Genomic DNA, 13,509 nt, shown 5'->3' with positions numbered 1-13,509 from the left:
ATGTCTGCTAGAGGTCTCTTCTGTTGTAGCACGGGCTTCCCCTTTGCAGCCCCTAACTGCCCCACCGAGGGCCATCCCTGCTTCCCCTCTTTGTCCCACATCAGCACAACAGGCCTGGCCACAGCAGCACTTTATTAGACAACATGAAACAAGGAGCAGCCCTAACCTCACCATTACTTCCACAGCTTCTTGATGGACATGTTCTTCTCACTGTCCTTCTGCATCACCTGGGCAGGGAGGAAAAGGTTGGCTCCCAGCACAAAGGCCCAATCTGTCCCTGACCCAACACCCACCTCATGGGTGCCACTAATCCCAGGAGCTGCAGCCTTACAGAAGGCCAGCACTACAGCACCCAGCTCCAGCTATGCTCCTGTTCTGTGGCTGTGCACCACAACCCAGGGGAGAGGTCTCCACCTTGCCCAGCCTCTTTTGAGGCTGCTCATGCTCTTAGCTATGTAGACAGTGGCATTCCAGTGCCCAGGAGCACCCTTCAGACTGCTATTGGTTCTCTGGAGGTGGGTGGAGGGCAAAGCAAGCTGAGCAGATGCTGCCGCAGAACAGTTTGTGCCCTGCTGGCAGCTCCTTGCCCCTAGAGAAACCACCCAGCAGCTCCCCTCACCTCCCTGCCATGGCACTTACCTTGGCAACAGCCATTTCAAAATCTTCTTGTGTCACATGCACCCGCCTCTCCCTCAGTGCATACATGCCAGCTTCTGTGCACACCCCCTGCGAGGGAACAGAGATGTCACCCTTTGCTCTTCTTCATCAGCTCTAGACCCTGCACCCCCAGCAAGGGCCAAGAGGACACAGACTGGCTGCCAGGCCCCGACCCAGCCACCCCACTGCTGCTCATCTCTCAGACTCTGGGCTCACCTTCACCTCTGCACCTGATGCTCCTGGCATCAGCTCCGCAATCTTTCGCAAGTTGATGCCTCGTGTCAGGTTCATTTTCCGGGAGTGGATCTTGAGGATGTCCAAACGGGCCTGTAAGGACAGCAGCAGTGAGGCAAGGGTTGGAGCCCCCCCCCTCCCCCCCCAAATAAGCACAGGAGGAACTGCTCCCAGACAGAGCTGGGGACCCTGCTCTCCCCGCAGGGAGAGGGCCAGGACCACAGAGACATGGGACCTGCCATGGGACACCCCACCTACCTCTTCATTGGGAGGGGGGAACTCGATCTTCCTGTCGATGCGGCCAGGGCGCAGCAGAGCCGAGTCCAAGATGTCAATCCGATTTGTGGCCATGATCACCTGTACCAGGAGAGCAGCCACTGTCACCACTCTGGGCCCCCCACTGCTACCATGAGACCAGCACAACACTGCCCCTTTCCCCAGGCGGCTCAGGGCCCCACCAGGGACAGCAGCCCTCACACCTTGATATTTTTTGTGGCCTCAAAGCCATCAAGCTGATTGAGAAGCTCCAACATAGTACGCTGCACCTCACTGTCCCCGCCAGAGCCACCTTCCAAGCGGGAGGAGCCAATTGAGTCAATCTCATCCATGAAGATGATGGATGGGGCATGTTCCCGGGCCATCACAAAGAGCTCCCGCACCATGCGAGCACCTGTAGAGAGCAGAGAGGGTCAAGACCTGGCACTGCACAGAGCCTGGTGCACCCATGGTGTCTCTGAGCAACCCAGGACACCACACAAGAGGCACTCAGCCCCTCGAGGCCACACAGCACCACATTGGCACCCTTTCCAGGGCTCAGACTGATGTTGATGCACACAGCAGCCTCCCCCTGCATGCTTTTACCTTCGCCAATGAACTTCTGCACCAGCTCGGAGCCTGAGACACGGATGAAGGTGCAGTCAGTGTGGTGGGCCACAGCCCTGGCCAGCAGAGTCTTGCCTGTACCAGGGGGTCCATAGAGCAGCACACCCTGCAACGGTCACGCGGTTGCCTTAGCACTGCTGCCAGGCAGGGCCTCAGCAACCCTCCGTCAGTACCTGCACGGGCAGGGACACCCCAGGGCAGCCCAGGCACTGCCACAGCTTTCATTCCCACATGCTCACAGGCCCTGTTTGCCCCTGGGGAAGTGACACAGCTAGGGTGGGGGGACAAGGGAAAAATCTTTCTAGCAGCTAGTGCCACCAGGCCCTTTGCATTTGGGCAGAGCTCCCTGCCACCATGCATGCAAGCTGGGGGAAAGCTCCAGTCCAGGGGCCTCTGAAGGTGATCCTGGGACAGGAAAGCCCCCTCTCCTCTGCCCCCAAGGTAGAGCCACAGACAGGGAGAGCAAATATCCTCACCAGGGCAGCAGCACTTACTGTCCCACATCCCTTCTCTCCTTCACAAAGTGGAACGCAGCACCCGAGAAGCTACGAGACCCCAGAGCTACCTCTCCTTCCCACTAGCCCAAACAACCTCAACAAAAAGGAGCAGGTGATGCACAGCAACCCTGGGCAGCGAGGGGCAGGATCGCAGCATTGCAGTGCCACTGCAGCAGCAGCCACAGCAGCACCCCAGGGTGCTCATCCCCTTGTGGTCACCAGCAGCCCCTAATCACACCAGGCCCAGGTGGACAGCACTTGCCTTAGGCTGGGCAATCCCCAGGGCCTCAAAGAGCTCTGGGTGTTTGACTGGCAGCTCGATTACTTCCTTGATCTCCTTTATCTGCTTGTCCAAACCTCCGATCATCTCGTAAGTGGAATCCGGGACCTTTTCCACCATCATCAGGGACACAAGAGGGTCCACTTTGTTGGGCAGGATCTTGTGCAGTGTGTAGCTGTCATTGCGCAGGGCCACGCGGCAGTTTGGGGTCACCTACGCCAAGATCAGAGGGGAACTTAGCACCTGGCCCTGATACAGCCCTTCTGAGCCACCCCAGGCTGAGGAATGCAGCAGGCAGCACGAGGCCACCCCAAGGGGAGCAATCTCCTTCCCCTCCCACCCACGGCCCCCAGGACATCCCCACACTCACATCATTAATGTCAATGTTCTTGTCGACATCCACCACAAACTTCCCTTCCGGGTGCACCTGAAACATGGCAGTTGCCACCATGAGTTATTTCTCTACCTGAAACGTCCCCAGTCGTGTGTCCAGTACCCATACTGGCTTCTCAGAGGGGGAAGGAGGAGCCAGGCAGCTCAGCCACCAACACAAACCTTGCAGCTCCACCTGCCCCCAGTAACCCCTGAGCCAGGTGCTTCCCACCTGCTTGGGGAAGGTTGGGGCTCACGAGAGGTGCTACAAGGTGCTCCTCTAGATACAGCTCTCGCTTCACATTTCTTCCTTGTCACATCCCTCCCAGAACTTGTGCTATCACATCTGCCCTCCAACCCTCTCCTTGTGCAAGGATGAGGAAAGACTCTGTCCTTCTCCAACCCGCTCACCCCAGCTCTGTACCTTGACGAGCACTTTCTTCTTGTCCATGGCTCTCACCACCTCCCCCACGTAGGAGCCCTGCTCCTGCAGCAACTGCAGCTCCTCTCGCAGCAGGCGCACTGTGAAGAGGGAGGGAGACATCAGCAGCGCCGTTCTGCCCAGCTACAGGCATCAGCTCCCAGTGCAGTGAGAGGACACCCGGCCCCCAATGGAGGTGGCACACACACCCCACGCAGCCCTTCGGGGACATCTTGGGGATCAGTGCAGAGTCCTGCTCAGGAAAGGGACTCAGCTGGAACCAAGGGTACCCACCTTCCCTTAACTACAACAGCAAAGAAAAAAAAAACCCTCAAAAACAAAACATCTAGAGGATTTATGAAACTCAGAGCACATGTTCCTGCCTGGCAGGAGCTGGATCTTCCCAACAACAGCACTAGCCATGCTGGCCCATAGCTGGGTCCCAAGTCATCAGCCCAGCAACTAGGAGTGGCCACATCACTGCAGGAGATCAGGATGAGAAAAATGAAAAGAGCTGTACCTTTGGCATTCAACTCGTTTCTTTGAGCTTGCAAACGCCGCAGGTTCTGGCTCTTCTCATTGACGATGAGCTAGGTAAAAAGAAAGCTTAGCTAAGACTTCAGAATCCCATACAACATTCAAACTAACTGCACACCAAGTGCGTGCAACAGGCACTAGCTGAGCTGCAGCAGAACAGGCAGGAGCAGCTTTCATCCTGGGACAAGCACCTAGGACAGCACAGCCTTTCCAAACAGGACGTGACCAGCCAGGTTCCATTACCAAGGATTAGGCAATATCTCATACACACAAAGCAGCGATGACACTGGGTAGGACAGAAACACATCGTGGATGCCCGCATCGCCCAAAGGCTGGACTGATGGCCCTGCCTGTAGACACCGTCCTCACAAGTGCCTCCTCCTTGCACCCCAGGACAGGGCACCGGCAGCAAAAAAAGGCCTACAAAGCACTGCAGATGTTCTTAGCCTGAGGGTAGGCCTGGAGACAGAGATAGGCACCCTTGGCTGGAACCACAGAGACACCTGCCCAGAGCAGGCCGGGTGGCTGCACAGCTGGGGATGGCTCACCTGCAGCTCCTCGATCTTGGACAGGTAGTACTGTCGGAGTCCCGTGCCACCCTTCCCATCATCCATCTCCATCTGTGAGAGAACGGGACTCAGTGAGACGGGGTCCGGCCCCGCAGGCCTCCCGTTTCCCCCAGGGCCCCGCAATCCACCTCTACCTCCGGGTCAGCCCCCAGCAGCCCTCGGAGTCCGGGCTCCCCCGCGCACCTCCCCGGACCTGTCCCCAACGCCAGCCCCCAGAGTCCCCGTTCGCCCAGGGATCCGTGGATCCCTCGCTTCCCCTCATGCCCTTCGCTGCCCCAGGCCCCGGTCTGCCTCCGCGCCAAGGCTGAGACGAGTTCCGCCGAGTCACAGCGACCGCCAGGCCCCCGCCCGTTCTCAGCATGGCAAAGCAGCGTGGCCCGGGCACCCCCGGCCGCCAACAGCCCCCGACTCGGCCCGGCTCCAGCCTCACCTGCTCGGGCCCGTCCACCGCCATCTTCTCCGCCGGCATCGGGACACCGGCACCACCGCTGCCTGCACTAAAGATGGCTGCGGCGTCCCTTCCGCTGGCCCCCCCCCGCGCGAGGAGCGTGCTGGCGTCACTTCCTCCCTCCCCCAACAACACAGTAACAAACAGATTGCTCCAATCCCGAAGGATGTGAGAGCGCATGCGCACTCGAGTGCTGGCGGCGTGGAGAATGCGCGTGCGCAGAAATGGCCCCGCAAGCACGCTGCTTTTGTCGCCATCTTGGTAAGGTCAAACGTTATTCCTCTGTGTCACGAAACACTAGAGGGTGGTGAGTAGGCTGAAAACGCGCCTCCTAGAAGGTCTGTTCTCCCTCCCCCTTTCCCTGCGTGCGGCGTCCTGTCTTGCCGCTCGCAGCGGGGACTTGGTGCTGAGACAACATTCCCAAGATGGTGGCGAAGGGCGACCGGAAGCGGAAGTCACTCGCTAGTGGCAGCCCGAGGCGGTGGGGCGCGCACGCGGGAGCGCGGCGGTGTGGGGACTGGGCGGCGGAAGGGGGCACCGGAGCAGGCCGGGGGGGCACCAGGACGGGGAGGAGACCCCGAGGCCGCGGTAGGTCGGCGGGGCCGGGGAGCCGGGCGGGCAGCGGGGCCGGAGAAGGCGCTGAGGGGCTCCAGGGCCGGGGTAGGCCCTTGGGAGGGGAGGGGGGCACCGGGTTGGCGGACATCGGGCCGGGGTAGGTGTGGGCACCCCAGGGCCAGCGGGCGCCAGGGGCCGTGGGGGGACACCGGGTCGGTCCTCCTGGCCCTGCCGCCCCGAGCTCAGCCCGTTAGCCTCCCCGCAGGTCCGTGCGCAGAGGTGACCGTAGCTCCCAGCCCCACCGGGGTCCCGGCCTGACGCCACCATGGGCAAGAAGAGCAAAGTAGGCAAGAGTCGGCGGGACAAGTTCTACCACCTGGCCAAGGAGACGGGTAAGTGGAGCCTGCGCGCTGTCGGGAGGAGAGGAGCAAACCCATAACTCCCAGTAATCTGTAACCCCTCACTCTTCTTTCTGCAGGCTTTCGCTCCCGCTCCTCCTTCAAACTTCTCCAGCTCAATAGGAAGTTCCAATTCTTGCAAAAGGCCCGGGCACTGCTGGACCTATGTGCAGCCCCTGGTGGGTGGTGAGTGTCGCCAGGCCCGGAGCCATGGCCCAACATCTCCAGCTGCCCCACACCAGGCCTGGCTACCCCATGGGCCTCCCTCCTGGAGGTGCATGGGTGAGCCAGACTAGCCAGAGCCCAGAGGAACACGCTCGTTTGGCTCCGGTTTGAAAGCTGGTCTGCACAAGCTGCAGCTGGAGTTATACGTGCTCCACCTGCCCCAGATACCTTGTTGCTTTGGGGGAATTGATGAGAAACATGATTACTTCTTGTTGAAGCCGCTGAAATGCCCCCTACTGCCACGGGCTCTGAGCCATAAGCCAACAGGCATCTACTTGCAGGAGGCTCAGTGTCTGGGCTGTGTTTAAGTAGTGCAGACTGAAGTACTCTTTAGTGATCATTTTATTTGTGTGTGCTGTTAGTTGAGTAGCCCTAAGCCTTTGTGGCTCCCCCGCATGGCAAGATGGGGGCTATCCAAGTTATTCTATCTGGATAGCTAACCTATTCCTGACTCAAGGGTGCCTGTGAAAAAGGCTTTCACAAAGAAGGTAGGAGTCTGGTGATTTGGATAGCTGGGACCTTGTAGCGAACTGGCTTTTATACTTCCTGCCTAGGCAGTTCGTCTTGTTCCCTGTCGCAGATCCCAAGGCAGATCCCAAGCCTTAGGCAGCATGATTCAAGGTTGGTGGTTCTCATGGGATCCTGCCGTAGCTTTTACCCTCTCTGCTCTCTGCAGGTTACAGGTGGCTTCCAAATTCATGCCTGTTTCCAGCTTGATCATTGGTGAGTTGTGGGACCCTGCACTGAGCTGGAGCAGGGGTGGTCAAGGATGTCGTAGGGGAGACTTGGGGCAGGGACCACCTCCGCAGTCCCTGGATCTGACTTGAGGGATGGGGTGCTTTGGGGGCCCTGGTACACGGAAGGGGTGAGCTGGGAAGCCAGGCTGGAACCCAGGTTGGGGGGAAAATTTCGACGTTGACATCTCTTCCTTATACCAGGGGTGGACTTGGTCCCTATCAAACCCATTCCCAACGTGGTGACGCTGCAGGAGGACATCACCACTGAGAAGTGTCGCCAGGTAAAAACCACCCTGCTAAGTGTCATCTCTTGATCTGGGACTCAGCAGGTCTGTCTGGGCTGGAGGTCACCCTAGCTGCTTAGTCAGGGCTCATTTTGGGGGTAGGACTGGGGCAGGCAGCTGAACGGACTGTCTGGGTTGGCAGGCAGGTGGAAACGTGGGCTTTTGGGGACTGGAGATGCTACCTGCTGGCTTGTGCAGAATGACAGGGATTAGCAGGACTAACATGCACTTCTGACCCTCAGGCCCTGCGCAAGGAGCTGCAGACATGGAAGGTGGACGTGGTGCTGAATGATGGAGCACCCAACGTGGGGGCCAGCTGGGTGCACGACGCTTACTCCCAAGGTAGGGCCCTCGCGGGGCTGCTGTGTGGCCTAGGGCAGTTGCCAGGGGTTGCAAGGGCGGGTGCGTCTCATGCCCCAGCAGGGCACAGTGGATGGTGGCACATGTTGCGGAGCAAGGAGCTAGGTGATGGGGAGTTGACAACTCTGTTGACTGCTGCTTTCTCCCTCTTCAGCCAACCTGACTCTTATGGCCCTGAAACTCGCCTGCGAATTTCTCTGCAAAGGCGGCTGGTTCATCACCAAGGTTTTTCGCTCCCGGGACTACCAGCCTCTCCTCTGGATCTTCCAGCAGTTCTTCCGCAAGGTCCAAGCCACCAAGCCCCAAGCCTCCCGCAATGAGTCCGCTGAGATCTTCGTGGTGTGCCAGGGTGAGCAGCTGAGGATACTTGCAGCTGTTGGCAGCTTGGTGCACTGGGATAGGGCAGGGAGAAACCTGCTGAACTCTCCAATTCCCACATCACAGGTTATCAGGCTCCAGATAAAATTGACAGCAAGTTCTTTGACCCGAAATATGCCTTCAAGGAGGTGGAGGTTCAGACCAAGTCCGTGAGTGAGCTGCTGAGCAAGAAGAAACCAAAGGTATGAGGATGGTGCGTTCCTGGGGTAGACTAAGTGTCCCTCAGCAAAGAACGGACTCAAGGGAACAGCCATAGCCTGAGGGAGGGTCTGGCTCTGTGGAGCCCTTTTCCCTACTCTACTTGTCTTGAGGAACCACCTGCCTTTCTGGGTTCAGCTCCCTCACGGGACAGATTGGCAGGGAAAACTCCTGGGGGGACAGCAGTTAGACAAAGTCTGTGAGGAGAAGGAGGAGATGGCTTCTGGGAGCTCATGAGCAGCTGAAAAGCTGCAGGAGAGAAGAGGGTGTTGGGCATCTGGCCGACTTGCTTTGCTGCGCAGCAGAGCCAAACATTAAATATTAAAAATGTTTAATCAGGAGAGCTGTCTAGGAAAACGAGAGATCCCAGGATACCAGGGGTTGGAAGGGATGATGGAGAGGTTCACTGCTGTTGAAGGTGGGGGAGCTGTGAACAAGCCATGAGCCTGGGTGGGAATAGATCAGTATTACATATTCCGTGCAGTAGTTGGCTATGGGGCTTATGTCTCCGTGAGATGTCTTTGGGGCACAGGACACCAGTGGTTGTGTCAGGCAACTTCAACTGGGAGTGGAGCTTCACAAGCCTCTCTCACCAACTCCTTTCTGCACCTGAGGTTAGGTCGAGGCTGGAGGAGACATCCTAGAGCTGGGCCTGTTACTCAGCAGGTGGTAAGGGCTCATAACCTGTCCTTGTCCCTGTGTCACTTGGGCACGTTTAGGTGGATGCTGCAGGTAGATGCAAATTATTTGACTTTTGGGGATGGTTGAAGCTGCCTGGCTCATAAGGCTCCCTTCTTCTGTAGGCAGAAGGTTATGCAGATGGTGACACGACTCTGTACCGTCGCTTCACCCTGATGGACTTCCTCAAGGCTCCCAACCCCGTGGACTTTCTCTCCAAGGCCAATGAGGTGAGTGTCTGAGGCCAGAGAAACCTTGGTGGCCACAGAGCCTGGTCGTCAGGAGCACGGAGCAGCGAAAGAAGGCAGCTGGCTGCCCCAGCAGTAGCTCCCAGCCCTGCTAGTGCAGAGGAAAGGGAGGCAGGGCAGGGGCTGTGGCTTGGGAGTGGCAGCCCTTTTTCTCTGCTGCGTCCAGATCACGCTAGGGGATGGTGAGCTGGAGAATCACAGTGCCACCACGGAGGAGCTGCGTCAGTGCTGCAAGGACATCCGCGTGCTGGGACGCAAGGAGCTCAGGTACTGTGGAGACTGGGACTGGGCAAGGGCGTCACGCTGGGCCTGGGCAGGTGTCTCTAACTGGCTGCCTCCCCGCACAGGGCTCTGCTGAACTGGAGGACAAAGCTGCGACGTTTCCTCGCCAAAAAGCTGAAAGAGCAGGCGAAGGAGCTGGATATCAGGTAGGAGAAACCAGGGCTGCCCCAAGGCACCACTGTGGTTGGTTGGGGCTGCCACCAGAAGAGACACGCTCTGCTTCTTTTTGGTAGCCTGAGCTCCGGCGAAGAAGAGGAAGGCCAGGAGGAGGAAAAGAAGATGTCCCCAAGAGCCACGGCTGATGAGGTGGCGGAAGAGGAGGAGGTAGAGCTGGCATTGGCAGAGATGAAGGCCAAGGAGCTGGCAGAGTTAAAGAGGTGAAAACTGCTCGGACATGAAAGAGAGCTGGGGGAACATCGTGCCAGCATAGCGTAGCAGGGCTCCGGGTGTGGGGATGGGGCAGTAATGTCAGGGCCTGTCCCCTATAGAGAGGGGGTGGTGGCTCTGCATCTCGGGTCGGGACCATCTACTCCTCCAAGCAGGTGAAGCAGCTGTTCCCAGCTATTGTGGGCTCTCTTTGCCCCAAGGTTGGGGACCCCTCACAGTGGGATGGTAGTGCTCTCGGGCCTTTTTTTGGTTCTGGGAGATGAGATGTCTGGCAGCAACGTGGCGGTGGAATGAGACACTGAGACGTGGCGGGCAGCGTGGCCTCATTTCTTCATCTCCTCCAGGAAGAAGAAGAAGATCCTGAAGGAGCAGCGGAAGCAGCGTGAGCGCGTGGAGTTGAAGATGGACCTCCCCGGTGTCTCCATTGCCGACGAGAGCGACACTAGCATGTTCTCCCTCCAGACTATCCACAGGACCCAGGTATGTGGACAATGGGAAGGTTCCTAGGGCCACTGGTGGAACTGGGATGTTGGCAGGTAGGTAGGAGATAGACTTTTGCTCATGACTACTGTTTCATTCATATCGCAGCTGCTGAATGAGGTGGCCCGGGGGGACATGGCATCAGCAGACGCCCTCCTGGAGATGGGGCCTGGGGACGATGATATTTGTCTCTCAGATCGGGACGAAGCAGATGATGTATCCCTGGCCAGCGATCTGGACCCAGAGGAGCTGGTTGAGATAGAGGCACATCAGCGCCAGCTGGAGAAGGAAAGGCGAGAACAGGGTGCAAAGAGGTGAGAGCTGTGTGACGCTGTCCTGGGGTAGGGGTTCCCTTTGGAGCAGCTCTGGGGACTGGGGGAAGGGGAGGGCACACTCTGTCCTGGCTGTGGGCACTGATCCTGCTGCTGTCTATCACAGGGTGACCTTCGAGGAGAAAGAGGAGGAAGAGGAAAATCCCCTGCTGGTGCCCCTGGAGGAGAAGTCAGTGCTGGAGGAACGGCAGACTAGTTTGTGGTTTGGGAAGGTGAGTCCCAGTGACCCAGAACCGATGGTGCAGCCTTGGCCTCAACATCTCCTCCCCAACTCTGCCCTACATCCGCAGACATGCTGTTCCCCATTCACAGGATGCTTTTGCTGGCATCGAGGACAATGCAGATGAGGACCTGGAACTGGGGCAGTCACAGATGCTGGCTGAGAGACAGCGGAAGTCTCGGACAGGTCAGTGAGGGGGCTGCGTTGCTTGGGAACCTCTGTGGGGAGCTGGTGTGTAGCTGGAGATTTCCCGCGGTCCTTTCCAGCCTGTAACATTGTACAGTTAATGATCCTGCATTAGTGTAGCATTAACAAGCTGTGTCTCTGGAGGAAGGGGTTAAGTTCTGGAGTGGGGTCCGCCTCCACCTTCCCTCCCCCACTGGCTCCTGTTTTGTAGACAAGGTGAATGGGAAAGGGCAGAAGAAGGTTCCCCAGGAGGGAGCTGTGACCAAGCCCGAGACCGCAGTGGACACGAGACTGGACGCTGGTGAAGCACAGGGTGAGGAGAGCAGTGACGATGACAGCAGCAGTGATGAGGAGAGGTGAGGGATGGGAAAGGGGCAGTCTGGATGCTCTGTCCTGTTCCACAGCCCTGGAGAGGGGGGACGCAGGGATCCCAACCTGCCCCTACCCCTGTTCTGACAGCTCTCCTCTTCTCCCCGCAGGCCGCCAACACCAGTGGGGAAGAAGCGAGCCCGAGCTGACTCAGGTGGCTTCGAGGTGGTGCCCATTGAGGACCCAGGTGGGTGGGGCCGAAGTCTGGGCCCATGTGTACCAGATAACACCATGAGTCGCTCTTTGGGGACAGGAAGCAGGAGTAAGCCTTGTGTATCTGGGCTGGGAAGGAGAGCGACTGCTGAGCCTCTCGATCTGAGGCTGCTTGCAGGCAGGCTAAGCTTTAATCCATCTCTGTGCTGCAGTGAGGAGAGCTCGCGTCCTGGACGCAGAGGGCCTGGCGCTCGGCTCAGTCATCGCCACCTCTAAAAAGGCCAGGCGGGATTTGATCGATGACTCCTTCAACAGGTACTTGCAACTGTGGGTGCTAGAGGGGGAATCGCACGCGGTCCCCTGACAGGACAGGCAGTGGGGGTGGCAGATGTATTGGTATGGGACAGGGAGCTGGCGGGGACCCTATGCCCCATTCACAGCCTGTCCCTTTGTCCCCCAGATATTCCTTCAATGAGGATGAGGGGGAACTGCCTGAGTGGTTCACAGAGGAGGAGAAGCAGCACCGACGCAAACAGATACCCCTAGACCGGCAGACAGTAGAGGAGTATCGGCAGCGCTGGCGCCAAATCAATGCCCGTCCCATCAAGAAGGTGGCAGAGGCCAAGGCCCGCAAGAAGCGGAGGGTGAGTGGGGCTGTGGTCCTGGACAGGCATTCCATCCTCCGCATCCCGAGCGTGCTGCCCCCACAATTTCCTTTGCCTCTGACCTTTGCTTTCCCTGCAGATGTTGAAGAAGATGGAGCAAATGAAGAAAAAAGCAGAGGCCGTGGTGAGCACGGTGGATATCTCAGAGCGAGAGAAGGTGGCCCAGCTGCGACGGTGAGTGGTGAAGCTGGGATCCGGATGCTTTAGGTTGTTCTGGGCTGGATGGCAAGGCCCTGTGCCTGGGGCCACAGTGTGGGGGCAGCTCCTAGGTATAACCCAGCAGGGCCAGGGAGAGCTGGGCTAGATCTAGGGGTAGGCTGAAGATTGGGAAGATGGAGGGAGCAGGACAACAGAGCAGGAGAGTAAGTGAAAGCTGGGAGGGGAGCAACTGGGTACTTGTCCTGGGGAGCCCCATCCTGGGGTACAGCTGCCCTGCAGAGCCTGTGGCCCACCACTGGCCTTTGGATGTATGCTGATGCCAAGCTCCTGGAACGATCCTGCTGTGTCTCGGCTCCTGGCTGGGCTGGGGTTTTGGCTCTCACTTGTCCCCCTCTTCCTGCAGCATTTACAAGAAGGCTGGGCTGGGCAAGGAGAAACGGCAGGTCACATACTTGGTGGCCAAGAAGGGCGTAGGACCCCGGGTGCGCCGGCCTCCTGGGGTCAAGGGCCAGTTCAAGGTTGTCGACAGCCGCTTGAAGAAGGATGTGAGGGCTCAGAAACGCAAAGACCAGAAGAAAAAGCGCCGTAAGTGATGTGGGACAGACTCTGTCCCTGGCACGGGACTTGGCTAGGGGTACTGGGCAGGGCTGGCTCCTGCCCTCCCTCCACCGGACACTGATCCAACCACAGCCCCTGAAGCAGCCTGTCTCACCCTGCTGTTCTCTCTGGGGATGGGGCAGTGAGCTAGCAACACGCTCCTGTTCCTCAGTGCCTTGACTTGACGTTGCCTCCTGTCCTCGGTAGTGCTGACAGACAGGGTAGGTTAATTTGGCCTCAGTTCTGTGGCATCAGCCCCCTTCAGGTGCTTGCTGGATGGCAGCATCTCCTGGTCCCCCACAGTCGTGCTACCTCCCCAGCTTGGCCACATTGCTGGAAGACTCTTGGGCTGCAGAGATGGAGTGAGCGCCCACGCCAGCCCTCGCTGTCCCAGGAGGGGTCTTGGCTCTGAGCAGTTAGCTCCTGGGGCTGTATTTATCACCCAAGTCCTGGTGACAGGCAGGTCCCCAGAGCCACTCCATACACCCAGGACTGTGTAGGGCTGTTGGTGCTGAGCTCTGAGGCAGACAGGTGTCAGTTCCCGCAGTCTACTTTGCACAGAACTGGTCTTCATTTGCAACAGAATTAAAATTTGGTCTGAGGATGCTCCAGGATGTGTCCTGTGTCTTGGCAAGGTGAGGAGCCTGCGCTGTCATCGGCTTCTGAGGGGCTACTCCGAAGCTGCCACATCCCTTTCCAAATCATGTGCCATTTGGCAGGC

General features: G+C 58.4%; 2 protein-coding genes across 3 annotated transcripts; one reads left to right on the top strand and one right to left on the bottom strand.

The window, feature by feature from the left end:
* Positions 1–115: 115 nt before the first annotated feature.
* Positions 116–5,086, bottom strand: PSMC5 (proteasome 26S subunit, ATPase 5). Its single transcript, XM_068918779.1, has 12 exons — positions 4,880–5,086; positions 4,429–4,500; positions 3,864–3,933; positions 3,347–3,444; positions 2,921–2,977; positions 2,533–2,763; positions 1,753–1,879; positions 1,371–1,561; positions 1,150–1,248; positions 874–984; positions 640–726; positions 116–227 (listed from the first exon to the last, which is right to left on the bottom strand). The coding sequence occupies exons 1-12, from the start codon at positions 5,075–5,077 to the stop codon at positions 174–176; spliced, it is 1,395 nt and encodes a 464-aa protein (XP_068774880.1). The 5' UTR covers positions 5,078–5,086; the 3' UTR covers positions 116–173.
* Positions 5,031–13,397, top strand: FTSJ3 (FtsJ RNA 2'-O-methyltransferase 3). 2 transcript variants are annotated; one of them, XM_068918775.1, is made up of 22 exons: positions 5,031–5,158; positions 5,718–5,844; positions 5,931–6,036; positions 6,752–6,798; positions 7,014–7,093; positions 7,339–7,438; positions 7,611–7,805; positions 7,901–8,016; positions 8,836–8,940; positions 9,125–9,225; positions 9,306–9,386; positions 9,474–9,617; positions 9,972–10,107; positions 10,216–10,421; positions 10,546–10,651; positions 10,752–10,845; positions 11,057–11,201; positions 11,325–11,401; positions 11,580–11,682; positions 11,828–12,011; positions 12,112–12,206; positions 12,595–13,397. In XM_068918775.1, the coding sequence occupies exons 2-22, from the start codon at positions 5,778–5,780 to the stop codon at positions 12,782–12,784; spliced, it is 2,478 nt and encodes an 825-aa protein (XP_068774876.1). In that variant the 5' UTR covers positions 5,031–5,158; positions 5,718–5,777; the 3' UTR covers positions 12,785–13,397. The 2 variants fall into 2 exon arrangements, with proteins under 2 accessions (XP_068774876.1, XP_068774875.1); XM_068918774.1 differs by lacking the exon at positions 5,031–5,158 and adding an exon at positions 5,339–5,485.
* Positions 13,398–13,509: the final 112 nt, after the last annotated feature.

This window comes from Struthio camelus, chromosome 25 (genome assembly GCF_040807025.1).
Source record: "Struthio camelus isolate bStrCam1 chromosome 25, bStrCam1.hap1, whole genome shotgun sequence".
Lineage (NCBI taxonomy): Eukaryota > Metazoa > Chordata > Aves > Struthioniformes > Struthionidae > Struthio > Struthio camelus.
Note: the sequence above shows the minus strand (reverse complement) of the source record. Positions and strands in the feature narration are given on the sequence as shown.

Bases quoted from the DNA above. Each gene is read 5' to 3' on its own strand.
- PSMC5 (XM_068918779.1), bottom strand. From the start codon at position 5,077: ATGCGCTCTCACATCCTTCGGGATTGGAGCAATCTGTTTGTTACTGTG. The intron at 4,501-4,879 runs GTGAGGCTGGAG...GTTCTCTCACAG, and splicing joins CGGTGGACGGGCCCGAGCAG to ATGGAGATGGATGATGGGAA. The intron at 3,934-4,428 runs GTGAGCCATCCC...CTTTTTACCTAG, and splicing joins CCAAGATCGAGGAGCTGCAG to CTCATCGTCAATGAGAAGAG.
- FTSJ3 (XM_068918775.1), top strand. From the start codon at position 5,778: ATGGGCAAGAAGAGCAAAGTAGGCAAGAGTCGGCGGGACAAGTTCTAC. The intron at 8,941-9,124 runs GTGAGTGTCTGA...TGCTGCGTCCAG, and splicing joins TTCTCTCCAAGGCCAATGAG to ATCACGCTAGGGGATGGTGA. The intron at 11,402-11,579 runs GTGGGTGGGGCC...TCTGTGCTGCAG, and splicing joins GGTGCCCATTGAGGACCCAG to TGAGGAGAGCTCGCGTCCTG.